General features: G+C 41.3%; 1 protein-coding gene across 1 annotated transcript; it reads right to left on the reverse strand.

Moving 5' to 3' along the window:
- Nucleotides 1-905: 905 nt before the first annotated feature.
- Nucleotides 906-18,183, reverse strand: rin3 (Ras and Rab interactor 3). The gene is made up of 14 exons (XM_041954625.1): nucleotides 18,059-18,183; nucleotides 15,657-16,236; nucleotides 14,415-14,526; nucleotides 14,197-14,269; nucleotides 13,811-13,902; nucleotides 11,494-12,541; nucleotides 9,879-10,059; nucleotides 9,568-9,739; nucleotides 6,219-6,340; nucleotides 5,832-6,018; nucleotides 4,475-4,606; nucleotides 3,618-3,784; nucleotides 3,104-3,218; nucleotides 906-1,922 (listed from the first exon to the last, which is right to left on the reverse strand). Exons 1-14 carry the CDS (start codon nucleotides 18,091-18,093, stop codon nucleotides 1,657-1,659), a joined length of 3,282 nt encoding a protein of 1,093 aa, XP_041810559.1. The 5' UTR covers nucleotides 18,094-18,183; the 3' UTR covers nucleotides 906-1,656.
- Between the last annotated feature and the right edge of the window lie 243 nt (nucleotides 18,184-18,426).

Genomic DNA, 18,426 nt, shown 5'->3' on the forward strand with positions numbered 1-18,426 from the left:
TCTGTGTCTCTCCAACATAGCAGAAATGTGTTTGTGTAAACGATGATGGATGAGGAAGTCCTGAGTCCTGAGTCCTGGCTATATGTTGGCCACGCTGAAAGCCCCAAAACATTAGCCATTGCACCAAGAGGCTAAAACGCTGTCTGAGGATAGCAGATTGTTTCTGAGATTGTGACATGTCCATCTAGTATTCAGTTCCCATCCAACTGGATAAGATTGCAATAAAAGCAGGACCTTGGTAATTATTACATTAGTATACAGTATGTTGTCATGAAAATGATCAAGAAAAAAGCCTCATGACTTTCTCCTTAGCCACTGTCAACACACTGTAAACAACATACTCAACATGTCCAACAGCTTGAAGTCCAGACAAACTGTGGCTTTTCTTCACTCCTTTCGTCTCAATCTTAATCACAATCTTTGTTTGGTTTCCAATAAGGCACTCTTTATAAATCGTGGACGGGTTATAACTACTGGCTTATTAACGGTAAATAAATCCTGTACTAATTTTATAAATCAGTTGCTAGCAATTTTCAAACATGAATTTGAGGTTGTCAGGTTGTAAAAAAACATATTTATCCTTTCTGCAAAGCAATAATGTCGTTCTAAAAGTTCGTAATACAGTAAAATACTTAATAAGTTTAACAAATGAGTCTTTGTCCAGATGCCTTTTTCAAAAGGCACAGTTAGTAGTCATACAGTCCAGTCATGGGGAATTTTCACAACCTGGCAACCCAAAAGGTGTTCGTATTAATGGCTTATAACTGATGCATAAAGCCATTAACCATTAATTATTGTTTGATGATGTCACTTTTTTGAGATACCTATATACTGTCCAAACATTGTTAAGCAATGTACCTCTTAGTTTTGAAATGCCAACTCAAACAAGAAACATCAATACCAAATAGCAATACCAAAAAGCCAGTTTATTTACAGTACAATCAGAATCAGGTTTTGGAATGAAAATGAAAGTTTTGGTCCATACAGCTGCTACTGTACTTGAGCTTTGAATAACAATTGCCACATACAACTTTCGACTCCTTTAAACAAGTGTTTTAGAAAAGTAGCATTGATCTTAATGCTGTGGACTTTTGTATTATTTATACATAAAATATAGGAATTACACATTCATCCTGTTACTATAATCCTGAATCCGGTAATCGGTCATTTACAGTCAACACCTGTTTGAAACAAAAGTCTCGTAGTAACATCAAGTATCATAGAGTATAAATATTATAAACACCATCATATGCGCATGTTGGAACTACATGTATTTTTACATTGTATAAAACCATATCCTCCTCCTGTCCCTGAGGTTCCAGACCCCATGTTGCAATACAAAATCTGTCTTTCACCTTTTTGTTGTCTCATTTTAATTGATCACTGCTCCCTTACATGGCATCAGACTAAGGATTTAAACTCAAACTAATTCAGAACAGGGGAGTCACACTATACATGTTTCATCACATAGAGTATGTTGTGAAATCCTGCATGCACGAATCCACATCACTTTCTGTTAGATCAATATTTGAAGTGGGACCTGAGATTTAAACACTTTCCTAAATTTTGATCCCCCCTTCTTTTGATTCAGCACTTTGTTGATGTAGTCGCAATAGTGATGTCGTTACCGTAGCGATAGTGTAGCTGCTGAAACAGTTACAGGCTAATCAAACTCTCCTCTTCTGCCTCTGGCTCCACAGTGTTGATAGCTGATGTGTCAGCTGGAACAAAGCACTCTGCAGGTGGAGCTGGGGGCGGGTCAGTGGGGCAGCTGCGGCTGGGCTGGTTGGTAGGTTGGTCGATAAGGTGATAGACAAAGCAGTAGGCTCCAGGCTGACAGCTGTTCTTAACACTGAGAGCCAGCTCTGCAGGGGCCAGAGGCCGGTGAACACCATCCATATACACACTAAGCATGTAGGAGTCTGGGGGAAGGAACAGGAAGGTATGGCATTACCCTGACAATAATAAGAATGTCATGATGGTATAATATTAGTGCCACCGTTATGTGCTACATTAATCTACTGAAGTCTGGATGTGGTTAGCCTATCTTGGCACAAAGACTGGAAGCAGGGGCAAAGTTTAAAAATATATCTATCAGCACCTAAAGCTCATTAATTTACATTTTGTGTTGTTTTATTTGTACATGTCACTTTAGAAGAAGCTCTGTGGTATAACAATTTCTTGTTCATCATCATCATGTGCAGCATTTGTGGCTGTGGCACAGGTTTCATTATCAGAATCATAATCTGTGTTATCGGCCAAGTACGTGTGCACATACAAGGAATTTGACTCTGGTTATTATAGGTCGCTGTACAAATACAATGATAACAAACATAGCAACCTTGCTATGACGATTAGACTCCAGAAATCTGTGCACAGTCACTGTAGCTGACTGTTCCTTATCAAGAAATAGTTCCATCGCGTAACTCCCTCTGAAACTCTGGGCTCTAGGCGTTTTCTTAAATTTTAAACAGGGCCAGGCTAGCTGTTTCCACATGCTTCCCGTCTTTATGCTAAGCTAGGCTAACCATGCCACCTTACTTACTTACACATTACTTAGCCCCATACTTAGCAGCATTCTTATGCCACAATATTTTAAAGTTGTTGTTAGTTTCAACCTGTCCAATTGATGAATTTATGAATCCGTCATTTTAGTTTTTATCTAGACTGCTTTATTCTGTTCTAGGCTATGGTACTGTATTTATATTTTCTAACCTTGCTTTTATTATTCTTCTATTCATTGTTTTGTAGTCAATTTTGCTTAAATAATTAAAGGGGCACTGCACCAATTATCTGAATTTGGAAAGTGTTACTCAGCCTGTGAAACTAATGTCCTCTGTGATGTGACCCCGATGATGTAATGTATCAAGTTGCATTATGGGAAGTTTGTAATCCAGTCATAGGGCTGGCCATACTAGACATACTAGGGACTAAAAGTCAGGATATCACATCCTCTATTGGATCTGTGTTGAATATTTTTTAAATCGGTGTCTTACAAGTCCCCCAACTTTATGGAAGTGCATTATTAAATAGCTTTTTAAAATTTGAGAGTAATATTATTGGTGAAATCCAGTGCAGAAAGGAACATGTAACAGACATTTACCTTGTTCAAAGCGCGCAGCACACTGTTCAGCTAGTTGTTGGATTGTCGTGGTGGGGAGGACACCCAGAGTTTTTGGGTTGATTCCGATCTCAGGACAGCAAACTGTTAGAAAGTCCTATACAACACACATACACAAAAAAGCTCCACAATAATGACTGCATGGACACACCTCAGCTTGTTTCGCTGTGCAGTCTGTGTAAGTGTTCACAGTCACTTTAACAGTTCTGTTTTTAGTTTTCCTTTTTTTTCCAAATATGAGCACTATACATTGTACACTATCCAGTGTGTTTTCCTATTTGTTCATTTGTAAATATTTGTTAATGAATATTGCCTTTTAATCATATTGTGCTTTAAGCCATAGTACATACTAAGAATGGCAGGATTGAATACATAACCTCAATGTGTCTGTCATCATGTGAGTCACTCTTGACCTCTCCAGACGCAGTGTGACATTGTTGATAAAGCCTTTTATGTGAGTCTGTGTGTGTGTGTGTGTGTGTGTGTGTGTGTGTACCTGAACAGATCCTTGGGCCATACGCTCCCGGTTGAGTGTGCGTCGTCTCTCCCAGCGGTGGATGGAGTCCTGAACCTCTCTGCTGAGCTGCCGTGTTGCTGACCTCTGCTGGTCAAAAGTCTTAATGTGCTCCAGAGCCCCGTAGGTGGTGGTCAAATAATAAGAACCTATACACACGGGGGTATGATCAACTACAAGGGATTCGGAGAGCTCAGTTCTCTGCCAAGTCCAATAGTCCACTCTTCTATGATATGCAAATCTGCAATTGCAACAACTATACTGTAAATGTCTGTATGTCTGGGTATATTTACAATTGTGGCAATGTTACATTTGTACTGATTCTCCCATGAAATCATTGCCCTCAAGTGCTCCATAATGACTGCTTTCTGTATGAAGTTTGAGCAACTGCATGTGTAGGCTACCCAGAGGCTTACTGGTACCTGAGAATGTGGATTGTGACATGGAGTCATCATATTTTACAACTGGCTATGTTTTGTCGCTATTCAACTTTATCATCTCCTGAATGTATTACACTTATTCTGCCAGGACAGATGCCCTCACAATCTCGCCATTGTAGAAAAAGCGAAAAATAATTTGTGCATCCACCTCAAAAATTGTGGTTCTTACTTGGCCCATTCCACCAGGTTTTATGAAAATCTGACTAGTAGTTTTACTGTAAAAAACTTCTGCAAAACAACAAACAAGCCAAACCAAAAATATATGTACTAAACACATGGATACATCAACAGGTAAAACTGTTTCAGTGTTTATGGGTTAAAACTACATGTGTGTGTATATATATACTGTATACATAAAGTATACTGTATGTATATGTAAGTGTGTATGTGTGTGTGTACCTTCTCCTAATGCCAATGAGGGATCCATCAACTCCATCATATATTCAACATCGAGCTGCAGGTTGGACAGATTGGATCTAGCCAGGACGTACATCATTACGGGCAGGAAGTCATCAGCGCCATGGGCTCGCCCTAAACAGACACACACACGCACGCGCACGCACACACACACACGCACACACACACACATATATAATGACAGGGACTGCAGAGGAAACATATTTTGATTTGAGTTGGACAAGTGAATGCAGTACAACTATTGCATGTAACCTGGCATGTAACCTATTTAATTGAGTTTGTACTTTATATGATATATTGTTAGGTGGACTGCAAATGGTAAATGGACTGCACTAGTCTATACACACACTCACACCTGGGCAGGGGGTGTAAAAACAGCAGTCCGTTTTGTTGTGATCCAATGTGTAATGTTTTAAATATGACCACTTTAGAAATGTTAAGACTAGATGGCCATTCTCAGAATTTGATTGTTTTCAGGGTGGACAAGCCTCTAAAACAGCACCAAGTGGTCACAGTTGGCAATTACAGGTTCATTTCCCAGGATTCTCTTAGTCAGTTGCTTAAGAGACGTGTTATCATCATTAGGCAACCTGACTGAGAATGAGTGGAAAGGGACCACCACAAGGCCCCTGGAACAGCACTTGTGAGGTGACTTTGGAATAGTGGGTATTGCAGTTTAGAGAGCATGGCCGAATGGCTGCAACTGTCACAGGTTTGATTCAAGCTGGTGAGCTTTGCTGCTTGTCACACCACTCTCTTGTTCCCTGTTTCCTGTCTGCCTTGTCATCCGTCATGATCAAACATGCCCAAAAACACAATAATAAAACATACGAATAGCAGTTTACATGATCACTATGAAAGAAACCACTGTTGAACAATGAATACATTTTTCTGAAATAAGTCTAACTATCCTAACTGTATTGTTTTATAACAAAGTGAATCATTAGTTCCAGTAAAACTTAAAGAGCTGTATAATTTTCTTATTATTGTGTTGTGTTATTATTGTGTGTGGGCAGTCAGCAGGAAGTTATCCTGTTAGCCAGAGGATTCTAATAGTTATGCTCGCTATGGGACTAAAAACGCAGACACCTGAGGAAACCTGACAAAACTGACTCGACGTATATGCCCAGTTAGCAAAATGTGCCTTCTTAAAAAACACTATTCAGTTCTCTTAATACACTCTTGGAACATAATTAGGAAACAACAAACAAACTACAATGTATTCGCTTCTTGTTTTACTTTACTAGAAAAAAAAAAAAAATATATATATATATATATATATAGTGATATTGAAATAGCATTAGGGGTCAGAAGTTAAAGGGTTGTTGAAGGCTCTGACCTGGACTGCTGACAGACATGGACTCATAGATGATCTTGCAGGCCTTCAGCAGCAGCTCGATCTTTTTCTGGGGAGAATACTCCAGATGGAGGTTGTTCAGTTTGATGCTGATCTTCTCCATAGCAGAGGCCTCAGGGACTGCAGTGGTTATTCCTAATGCTGTGGTGGTGCTGCCGAGGACGACAGACTGACACAACAACATCAACATCACAGGTGCTACCGCTGTTGCTACGATTGTGAATATAAATGTACTGTACAGCTCTGTGTGTTGTCTCTTGCAGCTTTAGTGCACTTTAAATGTTGGTAATAATTGACAGATTACTACTTCCGCTTGTTCTTCCCTTCTATTAGTTTTGGCATTACAAAAGTGCTAATGTCCAGTCCTACCTGGTTCTGTGCCAGCTGTTTCAGGCTGTTGTCATTAGTGTGCAGTTTCTGCAGACTCTGGTAAATTGGCTCCCTCAGTGGCTTCAGTACACTCTTACACAGGGCAGCTTCTACTATGCTCTCTATAGGGGCACACACATTCGTAAAGGATTCAATATGTTTCTTATTTTCTATTTTGCAAAATGAACAACATGGACAATGACACCACTAACTACACCTTTGAAAATTGCCATATAGTTGAATTAACACCTCTGTGACACTGTCAACAAAACCTAAACACTGTTGTATGGGCTTCATACAACCTGAAACTACTGCAAGGCTGATCTATTGGATTCTATTAGGCTGTAGAGATTAAAATAAACTGAACTAAGTACTTTTGAGACCACATCCTGATATGATTCATTTTCAGGATTTGAAAAAGAAATGTGGAAATAATTTGTATTTGCATCATGAGTGGAAAGTATGGACCAAAATGCTATGCCATGGCTGTTGTTTTGATCCATAGTATGGCCCAAGCTCCAAAAAATGCAGGGCCCTACATTTCCCAAAATGCAATGGAACAGTATCTTTTCATTAGATTGCACCTGGCTGATAAATGCCCCCACATTTCAAACTCCATGTCCAGAGTTGGTTCTGCAGGCTTTCTGTCAGAAATTTGTAGTTTCCAAACCCAAATGAAATTATCCTTATGACATTATCAGGGTGGTTTTCTCAGACTTGACAAAGCTCCTTCACACCCACAGAAGTTATGATACAAGTGGTTTCACAGACCAAGCAGCACAATATTGAGTGCTGAGGTAAGCATATTGTCCCATTTCCTGTTTCTGGCTGCTGCGTTAGTAGCTGTATACTCAGGTTCATTGTGTATGACCCGTGACTCTATTGCCCCCTTAAAAAAGAAGATAACAAAACAGAAGAGGTTAGCTCCTTGGTATACCCCCCAAACCCGCAAATTGAAGCAAACGTCACAACAACTTGAAAGGAAATGGCCTATTACTCTTCACTAATAGAGGAAAATAAAAACAATCCGAGGTTTCTCTTCAGCACTGTAGCCAGGCTGACAGTCATAATTCCATTGAACCATGTATTCCCTTAAGCATCAGTAGTAACGACTTCATGAGTTTCTTTAATGACAGAATTCTCACTATTAGAGACAGAATTCAGAAACTACTAACTTCAACGGGTACTGATTTATCTTCATATACAGAAACCATAGCAGTAGCTGTTAAACCTCACTTATTTTTAGACAGCTTTTCTCCTGTCGCTTGTGCTTGGACCAATTCACTCGATATACACTTCCTCTAGGCAACATAATCAGGAAACATTCCATAAATTTTCATTGTTATGCAGATGATACTCTATAGGATATATTTATCAATGAAGCCAGAGGAAACCAGTCAGTCAGAAATCAGTTGACTAAACTCTTAGTGTAGTGGTAAATGGACTGTATTTACATGGCGCTTTTCTAATCTTCTGACCACTCAAAGTGCTTGACAACACAAGCCTGCATTCACTCATTCAGACATGGTAGCTAGGCCACCTGCTCATTACGAGCATTAACTCATTCACACACTGACCCACAGCATCAGGAACAACTTGGGGTTCAGTATCAATAATACTTCGACATGTAGACTGCCGAGGCCAGGGATCGAACCACCAACCTTCTGATAGATGGACAACCGCACAGTCGCTTAAGTGTGTATTAAGGAAATAAAGACCTGAAAGACCTGCAATTTACTGTTGAATTCAGACAAAACTAAAGTTATCGTATTTGGGCCTAAACACCTTAGAAACTCACTATCCGATGAGATAGTAACTATGGATGGCATAGCGCTGGCTCAGAGTACCACCATAAGGAATCTGGGAGTCATCTTTGATCAAGATATGTCATTTAACTCCCACATAAAACTAATTTCAAGGACTGTTTCCACCTACATAACATTGTAAAAATCTGGCATTCGTGTCTCAAAATGACACAGAAAAACTAGTCCACGCATTTGTTACTTCCAGGCTGGATTACTGCAATTCCTTACTATCAGGACGTCCCAATTCGTTGCTAAATACTCTCCAACTAATCCAGAATGCTGCAGCACATGTTCTGACAAAAACCAGGAAAAGAGATCATATTTCTCCGATATTAGCCGCGCTACACTGGCTGCCTGTAAAATCCAGAATAGAGTTTAAAATCCTTCTCCTTACCTACAAAGCATTAAATGGTCAGGCACCATCTTATCTTAAAGAACTTATAGTACCCAATTACCCCAGTAGAACATTGTGATCCCAGAATGCAGGCTTACTGGTGGTTCCTAAAGTCTCTAAAACCAGAATGGGAGCCAGAGCCTTCAGTTATCAAGCTCCTCACCTGTGGAACCATCTTCCAGCTATTGTCTGGGAGGCAGACACCCTCTCTACATTTACGAGCAGGCTTAAAACTTTCCTCTTTGATAAAGCCTACATTTAGGGCTGGCTCAGGCTTGCCTTGGACCAGCCCCTAGCTATGCTGCCATAGGATTAGGCTGCCGAGGGACTTCCAATGACACCCAAACCTCTGTCCTTCTCTCCCTCTCCATCTGTATGCGTTCCTGTCCTATCAAGGCAGGTCTGAAGGGAGAGCGGCTGAGCCTGGACTACTGAGTTCACCTGCCGGGCATCTACTGCAACTTTTATTGTTATTAGCTATGCTAATTTGTTGCTTATTAGATCATTAGTGCCATACTATGTTCATATACTATCTGCTATTAATATGTTACTACATCACATACATAAATATATGTGATATGTATATATTACATATCACATATACTAGACCATATGTACTTCACATACCTATAAATCTATTAGAGCTGTCAATACTGTGATTTCTGTCCAACCCTGAACCTCTCCCTCTCTGTCTTTCTCTCTCTCTCTCTGTCTTTCTCTCTCTCACCCAACCGGTCAAGGCAGATGGCCGCCCACCCAGAGCCTGGTTCTGCTCGAGGTTTCTGCCTCCTAAAAGGAAGTTTTTCCTCACCACTGTCGCCAAGTGCTTACTCATGAGGGAATTGTTGGGTCTCTGTAGATAAAGAGTTTGGTCTGTTCCTGCTCCATATGGAAACTGTCCTGAGACAACCTTGGTTGTGATTTGGCACTATATGAATAAAATTGAATTGAATTGAATAGAATATTGGCTACAGTTGCTCCAGAATACAGAACAGAACAGCTTCTATTATGCTCTCTGCATGGGCACATTCCCTTTGTATATTTAATAAACAGTTTTGCAAATTTCCCCATACAGCAAGTCCCACAAAACACTTCAAGTATTCAGTTGAAAAAACATTGTAGGTGAAACATAAAATAGTTTTTAAGTTACCTAGTTTGTCTTGAGCATACTGATGTTGTGGTTCCAGCATGGCTTGCAGTTCTGTACTCTGTAAAAGGTAACTCTTCAGTTGAGTCACCATCTGTCTGATCTCCTGTAATAGCTCAGTGGAGGAGGAGTGGTTCGACATGGTCTCCAAGGTGAATGCACGGTGCTCTTTTACCTAAATACAAAATATTAAAACTAAACTTGATTCCATTTGTATTCAGACATGTTTCATGTTAACCAGAGAAATTCCATTCAATTTATCAGTTGAATTCTGAATTCAAAAGATGTCGGTCTTTCTCCCTCAGTGTACTCACCAGGTTTCCAAAGTAACTCAGAGGGTCCCTGGCCAGCTCTACGATGCGCTGAGTGAGGCGTCGGTCATGGCTGATGAGGCCGGTGAGGACGGTGGACAGGCGATAGCGGGCTCGGTCCAACATAATGGTGGTGGGGGTTCTTCTTACCGCCACCTTGGGGCTGCGGCTCTCTGCAGGGCAACTGAAATGAAATACACAATAAGTGTTTGTCTTCATATCTTACATCTCTCCTACATGTTGTACATGTTGCAAAAAGGTTGACGTTACTCCTGATGCTGACCAGCTGATCAGTTACATTGTGGGTAATGCAGGTGCCAGGTTTTGACAAGGAAGTAGAACGCATGGGAAAAAGACAATGTCTCTGGTTCTGCTCCTGATTCTATGATGATCGCCAAGAGTCGACACTTTTATAGGTTTACATTGCTAAATCCGAGGAGTAATCTTATAAAGCAACAAAACTTTAAAACATCCTGATAAACCCAGCTTGGTGAAACAGTTTCACTTAGCTGAATGGAATCCAACCATATTTTTCAAGTATTATTCCCAGTTTCCAAGCTTTTCTCTGCTGTTAGACTGACATGCAAATCTCCCAGTCATGGTCACCAGCTGAACACTTTCCACTTATATTTTTTACCTCACAAGTGGTAAGAATATAGGGATACACTAGCAAAGCCTTTTCTCTCCATTTCCCTTCATTTCAATGTGTTTTTTCAATACATAATGACAATCAGACCTTTATAGGGTTGTTTGTGTGTTTCACTTTTAATCTTGTTGACCTCCTTTAAAATTTGAAATGATAATGGACTGGATTTATATATCGCTTTTCTAGTCTTACCGACCACTTAAAGTGTATGTTGCCAAAGGCATAAAGGAGGTCTTGATGCTAGTTTTTTGATCAGTTAATCAAAAACCTTAAGCAGTGATGACTGCTCATGAGTGACTCACACCTAAGTGATGTTTTTCTGTGTAACTCTGTATCATCCTCTGCTCTAGTGAGATTTGGTATATACCACAAGTGTCTATTCTGGAAGCCTTCTTCCTTTTAATGACGGTGCTACCACAGTGTGGGCGAAGTTAATGGCTCTGATCTAACATTTTTGTTTATCATACTTATAATACTTGGATTACTAGCAATACACAGTAATACAGTAACATACACAGTAACAACGCTGTTTCTTCATTTTTGATTGCTTTGTGTCTTCTACATACATCATTAACTGGTGAGAGGCTGACTTAACATGCAGCTTTAGCATCAGTCCTTCAGCACGGTATCATGGATAAAGCTATCAAGTGCATATTTAATCCATTTAAACATTGTTGTTCTAAAATTAGTAGGCCTGAAATATAAAAAAATTCAGCTGGGGACAGCATTTTTCAACTAACTCATGAAGCTAACATCAACAAACGTTAGCTAGTCAGCAACAACTATCAAAATATAGCAGTGATAGTTGACACTTCAGCTGGTAAAATCCACGCCTGCTGACTAGAAATGATGTCTGAATTCAAGACCTTTGCACTACACTGAGATGACACCTGCCTGTTATTAACTTAGGGAGGAAGGCAATCAGGCAATTGAACCACAACTGCCTCTCTACACTAGCCAGTCCACACCTACTTGTGGTTTTGCTCTTGGTCCTGGTCCAGCTCTCCTTCTTCCTCTGCGCTGCTGTTAGAGCTGGAGTCAGGGTCGGTTCCTAGCACAGCACCCCCTTGTGGTGAGTACAGTGACACATCCGGCCGCCGTGCCGGACAGGGAGGAAGCACTCTCATCCCAGCACCCTGATTGGCTGATCCTCCTCCAGTCTGGTTAGAGCATGTAGAGGCATTCGGGGAGCATGATTTCCTTCTCGGTGGAGGGACTGGACGGAATGGTTTCTTCAGTAATGGCGGACACTGGGAGCTGGATTTTTGCTTGTCATCCTTTTTATCCATTTTCCTCTCTTTTTCCTGCTTTTCATCCTCTTCCTCTCTCTTTTCTCTGTCCTTTTTTACCTCTTCCTTTTGATGCTGGCTACTGTTGGCCTCCTCGCCCAGCAGACCTGATTTACCTCCTGTATTCTTTTCTCCTCTCTCTCCTCCCCCATCTCTCTTCTTTGCAGGATTCCATCCCTTGTCTTTCTCCCTCCCCTCTTCTACATCTCGGTCAGTGCTTTTCCTGGAGGAGGTGTGACGGAGAGGAGCAGGAGGCAGAGGAGGAGCAGCTCGGCTCTGCAGGGGCACAGGAGGCCTCAATGGAGGAGGTGATGTTGACACTGACTTCCTCTCTTCTCTCTCCCCTACTCCACCCTTTCCTTCCTCTTTTCTCTCAGCTGTTGGAGTTACAGAAGATGAAGTGTGAAGTAAGCAGGGAGAGGAGAAGAGGAGGCCCATCCCAGACCCTGAGCCCGGGCTGGGGGGTCGGGGTGGGGGGCGCTTGTATTTAACTTTCTGGTTGGATGTGGTTTCAGTCAGACTTTTGACCTCTGGGCTGACTTGCTGTGGGGTTTCTCCATTCTGCTGGGAGGAGGTGATGTTTTCATTGGTGATGATATCAGGTTTAGAGGTAAAGGAGTAGTTTGGTTCTTTGTTGGGGCTCTCCTCTACTGTGACTGGGTTGACATACAGGTAGAGGCTGCTGCGGTCCTGGTTCTTTGCCTGCTGGTTCAGGTCAGACATCCAGAAATCTGCAACACGTACAGTCTGTGTTAAAAAAGTTTCTTGGTACTCATATATCAGATTTATCACTCTTTAACTTCCCTTATTTTAATATGTATTTTTTGTTTGCCTGTGATCATCTGTCATCTGTCTATTCAATTATAACTCTTCTCTCTCCCCTACGCCTTATGTTCAACTGAGCTTGACAGCTTATTAATAACCTTGACAATAGCTGTTTAACAGAAAAGCTCTTAGCATAGGGTACATCTTCATGGCAACTGGCGCCCTTCATCTGCTGATGAATTTTTTATGCCGAAATGACAAAATGGGTACAACTTTAGAACGATTAAAGGTAAAGTTCAGCCTAAAAAGAGTTGTTTTGAAGGGGTTGTGATGCTCCAAAAAATGTATTCACCCTTTTATAGCTGCTGAGTTGGTGTGTCAGGCAATGAACATGGAAGTTGCAATACCCCATGCAGCCACTATGCCCAAGTTCCAAATTACAGTCCTTGTGAAGTTGTCAGGCTGCCAGTGGAGGTCACCGCACCTGTTGCACAGGTTACTGACTGTTTAGAGGTGCTGGTAGGTGGCAGGCTAGCTGTTCATCTGTGTGTGAATGATTAAAAGCTTGTATGATTGTGTGTGAAAGGGTGAGCCTTTTACACTTGTGTTGTAAAAGCGATTTGAGTAGTCGCTCCAAAAAAGTGCTTTAAGTGGTCATCAGACTAGAAAAGCTCAGGAGGTAAAGTAGTCGTCCACTTCTTATCAGTTGATCGGTGGTTCGATCCCTGGCCTTGGGCAAGATACTGATACTGATGCTGTGTGTGTCTGCTAATGCTCGTAATGAGCAGGTGGCCTAGCTACCATTGTGCAGCTGAATGCAGACTTGTGTTGTAAAAGTGCTTTGAGTGGCCGTCAGACGAGAAGAATGCTGTATAAATATAGTACATTTACCATTACCATTCTAAGCTGACCATCTCATGGCTGCAGCTTCATATCTAACAGAAAGATATGAGAAAGGTAGAACTCTAATTCTCTTGAACATGAATAAAGATATTTCCCAGTGGACAGGCTGTTCTTTTAAGGATATGTAATATAATATAATACAGTCTAGGAGAGTATATATATTTATTACTTTACTGCTTACCTAGGCACCTTTTTTAATGTTTGGGACCTGGACCTACATTACACATCATATATACAGTACATGCATGTGTTCATGCTGTTTTCTTTCTTGTTAAGTTGTTACCTTACATTCCTGTTTCATGCATTGCTATTAATGACGTAGATTTATCTACCTGCACCCATAGCACAGATGACCTCCAGCTCCTCTCTCTTAGTTGCTGTGGTAATGGCCTGGGGTAACCTCAGTGGGATGGCCAGGATGTCCCTGTTTGGTGGATTTGTTTATAAAAAGCAGCATAAGTGTAAGCAGGGAATTTAAAAAATATCTTTTCATACAATTATGCTGTGTTTGTGGCTCTGTCGTGTGTGTTATTTCCATGGTGTGAATGTGTGCGCACATGTATGAATGTTTTTTCATTGTACATATATGTGTGTTCATGAATGTTGAGTTTGTTTGTGTCCATATGGTATAACATGATTTCTTCTGGTTTTTTGTGCTATCTATATTGTATATATGTACACATTCATGGTTATGTGCACATATACGTATGTATGTTACCTGCTGGCACAGTAGAAGGAGATCAGTTTGAAGATGTCATCAAAAAGGAGACAGGAACTGTCTAAGTGTACAACTAAGACAGAAAACAATTCAAGAATGAATCACTAACTGCTCTGCCGTGTTATCAGCCATGCAGGTTTTGTATTTTGTATTTCCACTATATGAGGCTTTAAATGTGGCTCTCAGAAGCAGAAGCTGAACTAGCGTGTATCACATACATGTTTTGTGTTGTTTGACCATTAGGTTGTGCACGAGTGGTGCCCCCTGTTCATCAGGTAGGCGTACTGACAGTGTCATGCCCTGGTCCTCTTTGCTGTGAACCAGGAATGTCTGCAAAGGTCAACATGAGAGGTCAAAACTTAAAGAACAGAGTGAAGAACACAGTCAGTAAAATCAGGTCATGGGCATACAGTATGTACACACAAACAACACAAACATAAATCCATTATTTTGCTATAATTTGCTAAAACAGGTTCAGATACTACATTGTTAGACATTTTTGGATATATGACAAGATATAAGATTATTGCTTTCTTTCCAAGGGTGAGATGAGAGGACTAACAGAAATCTGTGCATGCCTGTGCATTAAGCATGGAACTAAAGTACAGCTGGGAGGCGATTAGTATTATTAAACTTTGGAGAGAGGAAGGCTGGCTGTTTCTCCCTGCTTCCAGTCTTTGTGCTAAACTAAACTGAATATGTCTTTATTCTACATACTTAAGTCTTGTCTTAACACAAATGTAAATTATAGAAGGTGTTGCAGCTGTGTTTTGCAGTCGTCTGTCTCACATGCTTGTGACAAATCAGATACAGATACACTTTTATTTTAATCGATCCAGCTATCTACACAGACCCTGTAACAGCTTGCGCTTTAGTCGCAATACAGACAGTGTATTTAGTGCGTAACTACAGTGTTTGTGTGTTGGGCTTTGAACACTGCCATAGAGGAAAAAGTGCTTAAGCTGCTGTTGCTGCTCAGCTCAAATGCTGCTCACACTGCGTGGGCAGTAGATATTGTGTGACACTTGACACACAGACAGGAGTTTGGTACTAATCTTCTTGCCTAACTCTAAGCAAATAATTGACTCCCCAGAATGTTATATTGAAAATGTTGAAGTCAAACACCTCTGGAGGTCCATAACTGCTAACTAAACTTAAATAGATGTTTAAGAACTGTATTTGAATTTCCCCTGTTATTTCTACCAAATCACAGTTATTTCCAGGAAACTCCCTCATACATCATTTAGGAAATTATAGAACGGTAAAAGTGATATGCACTAAGTTTCATTTGATGGACTATTGTCAAGGCAAAAATGGTACAAATATTTGAAATACCTTCCAGTTGATTATCATGAGACATCCAAAACTTAATTGTATTTTTTCCAAAAAGCGTCACTCTTATTCAAAGATTTGTCCCTTAATAATGTGTAAATATGTGTGTGTGTGTGTGTGTGTCTTACCCCAGGTGTCTCTTTTTCCATTATAGTTGTGGTTTGGTCTTGGCTGAATCCTTTGGGCTGCCATACAGAGGCACTCCCAACCAACCGATCTATAGGACTGAGCAATGCAGGAGATGGAGAGGATGGTGGGATGACAGGGGGGTATGACATCATTGTAGATAATGGAGGGGCAAGAGGAAGAGGAGTAAAAGAGGGGCTAAGATCAGAGGAGACAGTTGGCTGGAGAGGAAGCAGGGGAGAAGGACAGACCGGTGTAGGAGATTGAGCAGGAGGAAGAGATGGGGGACGTGGGTTAGAAGAGAGAGGGAGAACCAAGGGAGGATCAGTGGAGAGAGGGGAGGGAGGTTTGGTGACGGGAGGGAGAGGAGGAGGGAGGAATGGTGGAGTGGATGGAGGTAGGGGAGGACAAGACTGAAGTTGGCAGGTCTTTGCTGTAGGAGGTGGTGGTGGTTTGGGTCGACATGGCCGAGCTGGAGGGAGGGAAGAGGGCAGGGAAGGTGGAGAGAGAAGAGAAGTAGGGATAGAGGCGATAGAGGGGACTGCTGAAGCGTCAGGTGATCCTGTCAGAGGGCTCGTGTGACTGGAAAGAAAAAAAGAGTGAGGGTCATGGACAGAAATAACATGCAGAGGATTTGTTTATATCTTGTCTCTACTTCAGTTTACTTCCAGAAACAAGCATCTGGTCACCAGGGCTTGACTCATTTTCTGTGACTGCAGAAACACTGACTGGAGTGATAGTTTGCCCTCTGTACCGCAAGGGGTAAAGTCTGCTTTTAGAAATCTGTTGGATTGTTTTTGCCAGAGGTCGGTTTATGGTAAAGAACTGAAAAACGATGTGTGTTGCACAGTTTCAATATAAGGCTGGAGGAACAGTGTGTAAGATTTAGGGGAATCTATTGGTCTAAAGAGGGCGCAGGTCCTCTTTCACAGAGTCCGCAATGTTGCAATGCCATGTTTCTAAAGCAGGTCATTTGCATGTTTTGCAACCATTGTAGGTTCTCCTACAAGATTGGAATGGTACGGTTGGGGTGACGGGTATTCAGTTGGTTGCAAACTACAACTTCATCACTAGATGCCACTAAATCCTAAACATTGGCTCTTGAAAGGATAAAGCTAATATTATTCTATATTTTTTCTGACTGTCATCTGTTTCCATGAAAAGAGGAAAACCAACATGTTAGCCCGTCTCCTAATACTTCCCACTGCCCCTACCCTGACTGTGGCACTCAGCCCCAAGCCAATAGTTACTTCTGAAGATGTAACTCTAGAGCTGCATTAATGGATCTGTTTGCCACTTGATAGCAGTAGGATAAACACTGACATGCTGTCGCCTAATAGAAGTTGTTTTGGTGAGCATATTAGCAAGCCGTTGCCTATTTACACATCCTTGGGGCAACATTATAATTTAATTGGAGTGGTGTTTCTGCCCACCCATGGAATGTAAGGCCAATAGTAACTCTCCTTTAAGCTTTGTTTTGTTCTCCACCAGCTCTGACAATATACGTATATAAACTAAGTACAAAAAGCAAGAAATTCTGTGTTTGATAGATTATTTCTTTGTTGTAACAATCCTTCTTGTCAATAAACCTTTTATTGTTGGAAAGTCTGTTTATTTCCCTCTTAAATGGTGATGTTCCTCATTGTTGACCACTGGAAAATCATGGAAAATCAGAAACACTTTCTGCTGAAGCACTCCCTTTGAAAACTGAGGTCTGTAGATTATTGGTAACATGGACACTATTTCTGAAACTATGTGCATGGATAGATATCACTAGAGGGAAGTCTTCACATAATAAATGCTGACAGGGGGGTGCCAAGCTTTGTTTTGTTCTTCACAAACTAGTTACTAGTTCTTCACATAATAAATGGACAAAATAAAAACGTCATCATAACTTATAACTTGCTTTTTTGACTCTTTAACCTTAATCTCTAAAGAGAAGATGTAAGGCTAACAAATGCAGCACTAAAACCAAAACAATCCAAATCTATACAATCTGAAAGAAGGTAGCTCTCTAGAGTCAGTGCTGCCAGCTTCAACGTGGTAACTGACTCAAAGTCCAGCAACTTTCAACCACTCACATTCTCCCATCCACTCCTAATAACAGCATTTCCCTCACAAAATGGTTATAATCACTATTTTGGTGCAATTGGTTTATTAAAAAACATGATTTCGTGAGACACCATCAAACATCTGGTATCTCAAACAATGTTAAGAAGCTATTGACCTATTTATTAGTCAGTGAGTCATCGCATCTGTTTTTCCTGCTCTGGCTGCCTGACTGTCGAGCCCCGGCTCCCCCTCCCCCGCATCAACAGTTTCAACACCCCCGCGCCGCTCGCAGCGGAGCGCCTTCACTGGATCCTCACGCAGCCACGTTATCATATAGGCCTCATAAACTCACCCCGTGTCCTTGGAAACAATGCTGACCTCCATCATATTTCCACAGAGTGTCCGACTGCTTTCTGTTAGTGACTCTCTCTCGGCTCCATTAAAAACTCCGCCTTCTCTCTGCCCCCCCTTTTTGTCCCTCCTGTTGGTCGGAGCAAGACTGAATAAAAAAAACTAAAAGGCAAAGGGAAAATATGTTTCTCTGTCACCCCTCCCCAATGTTTCTGCTTCGACTTCCTGAGCTGATCGTCAGGCAGGAAGAGGCCGACACTTGGGTCAGACTTCCCCTGCTGTCTCTGTAGCTCTGTCTGCCTCCTGCTGCTGACACTTCAGCCTAAACGTTGCTCACTTTTGGGCAGTGAAGGTAACAAACCTTCCAGA

The sequence above is a fragment of the Chelmon rostratus genome, chromosome 15 (genome assembly GCF_017976325.1).
Source record: "Chelmon rostratus isolate fCheRos1 chromosome 15, fCheRos1.pri, whole genome shotgun sequence".
Lineage (NCBI taxonomy): Eukaryota > Metazoa > Chordata > Actinopteri > Chaetodontiformes > Chaetodontidae > Chelmon > Chelmon rostratus.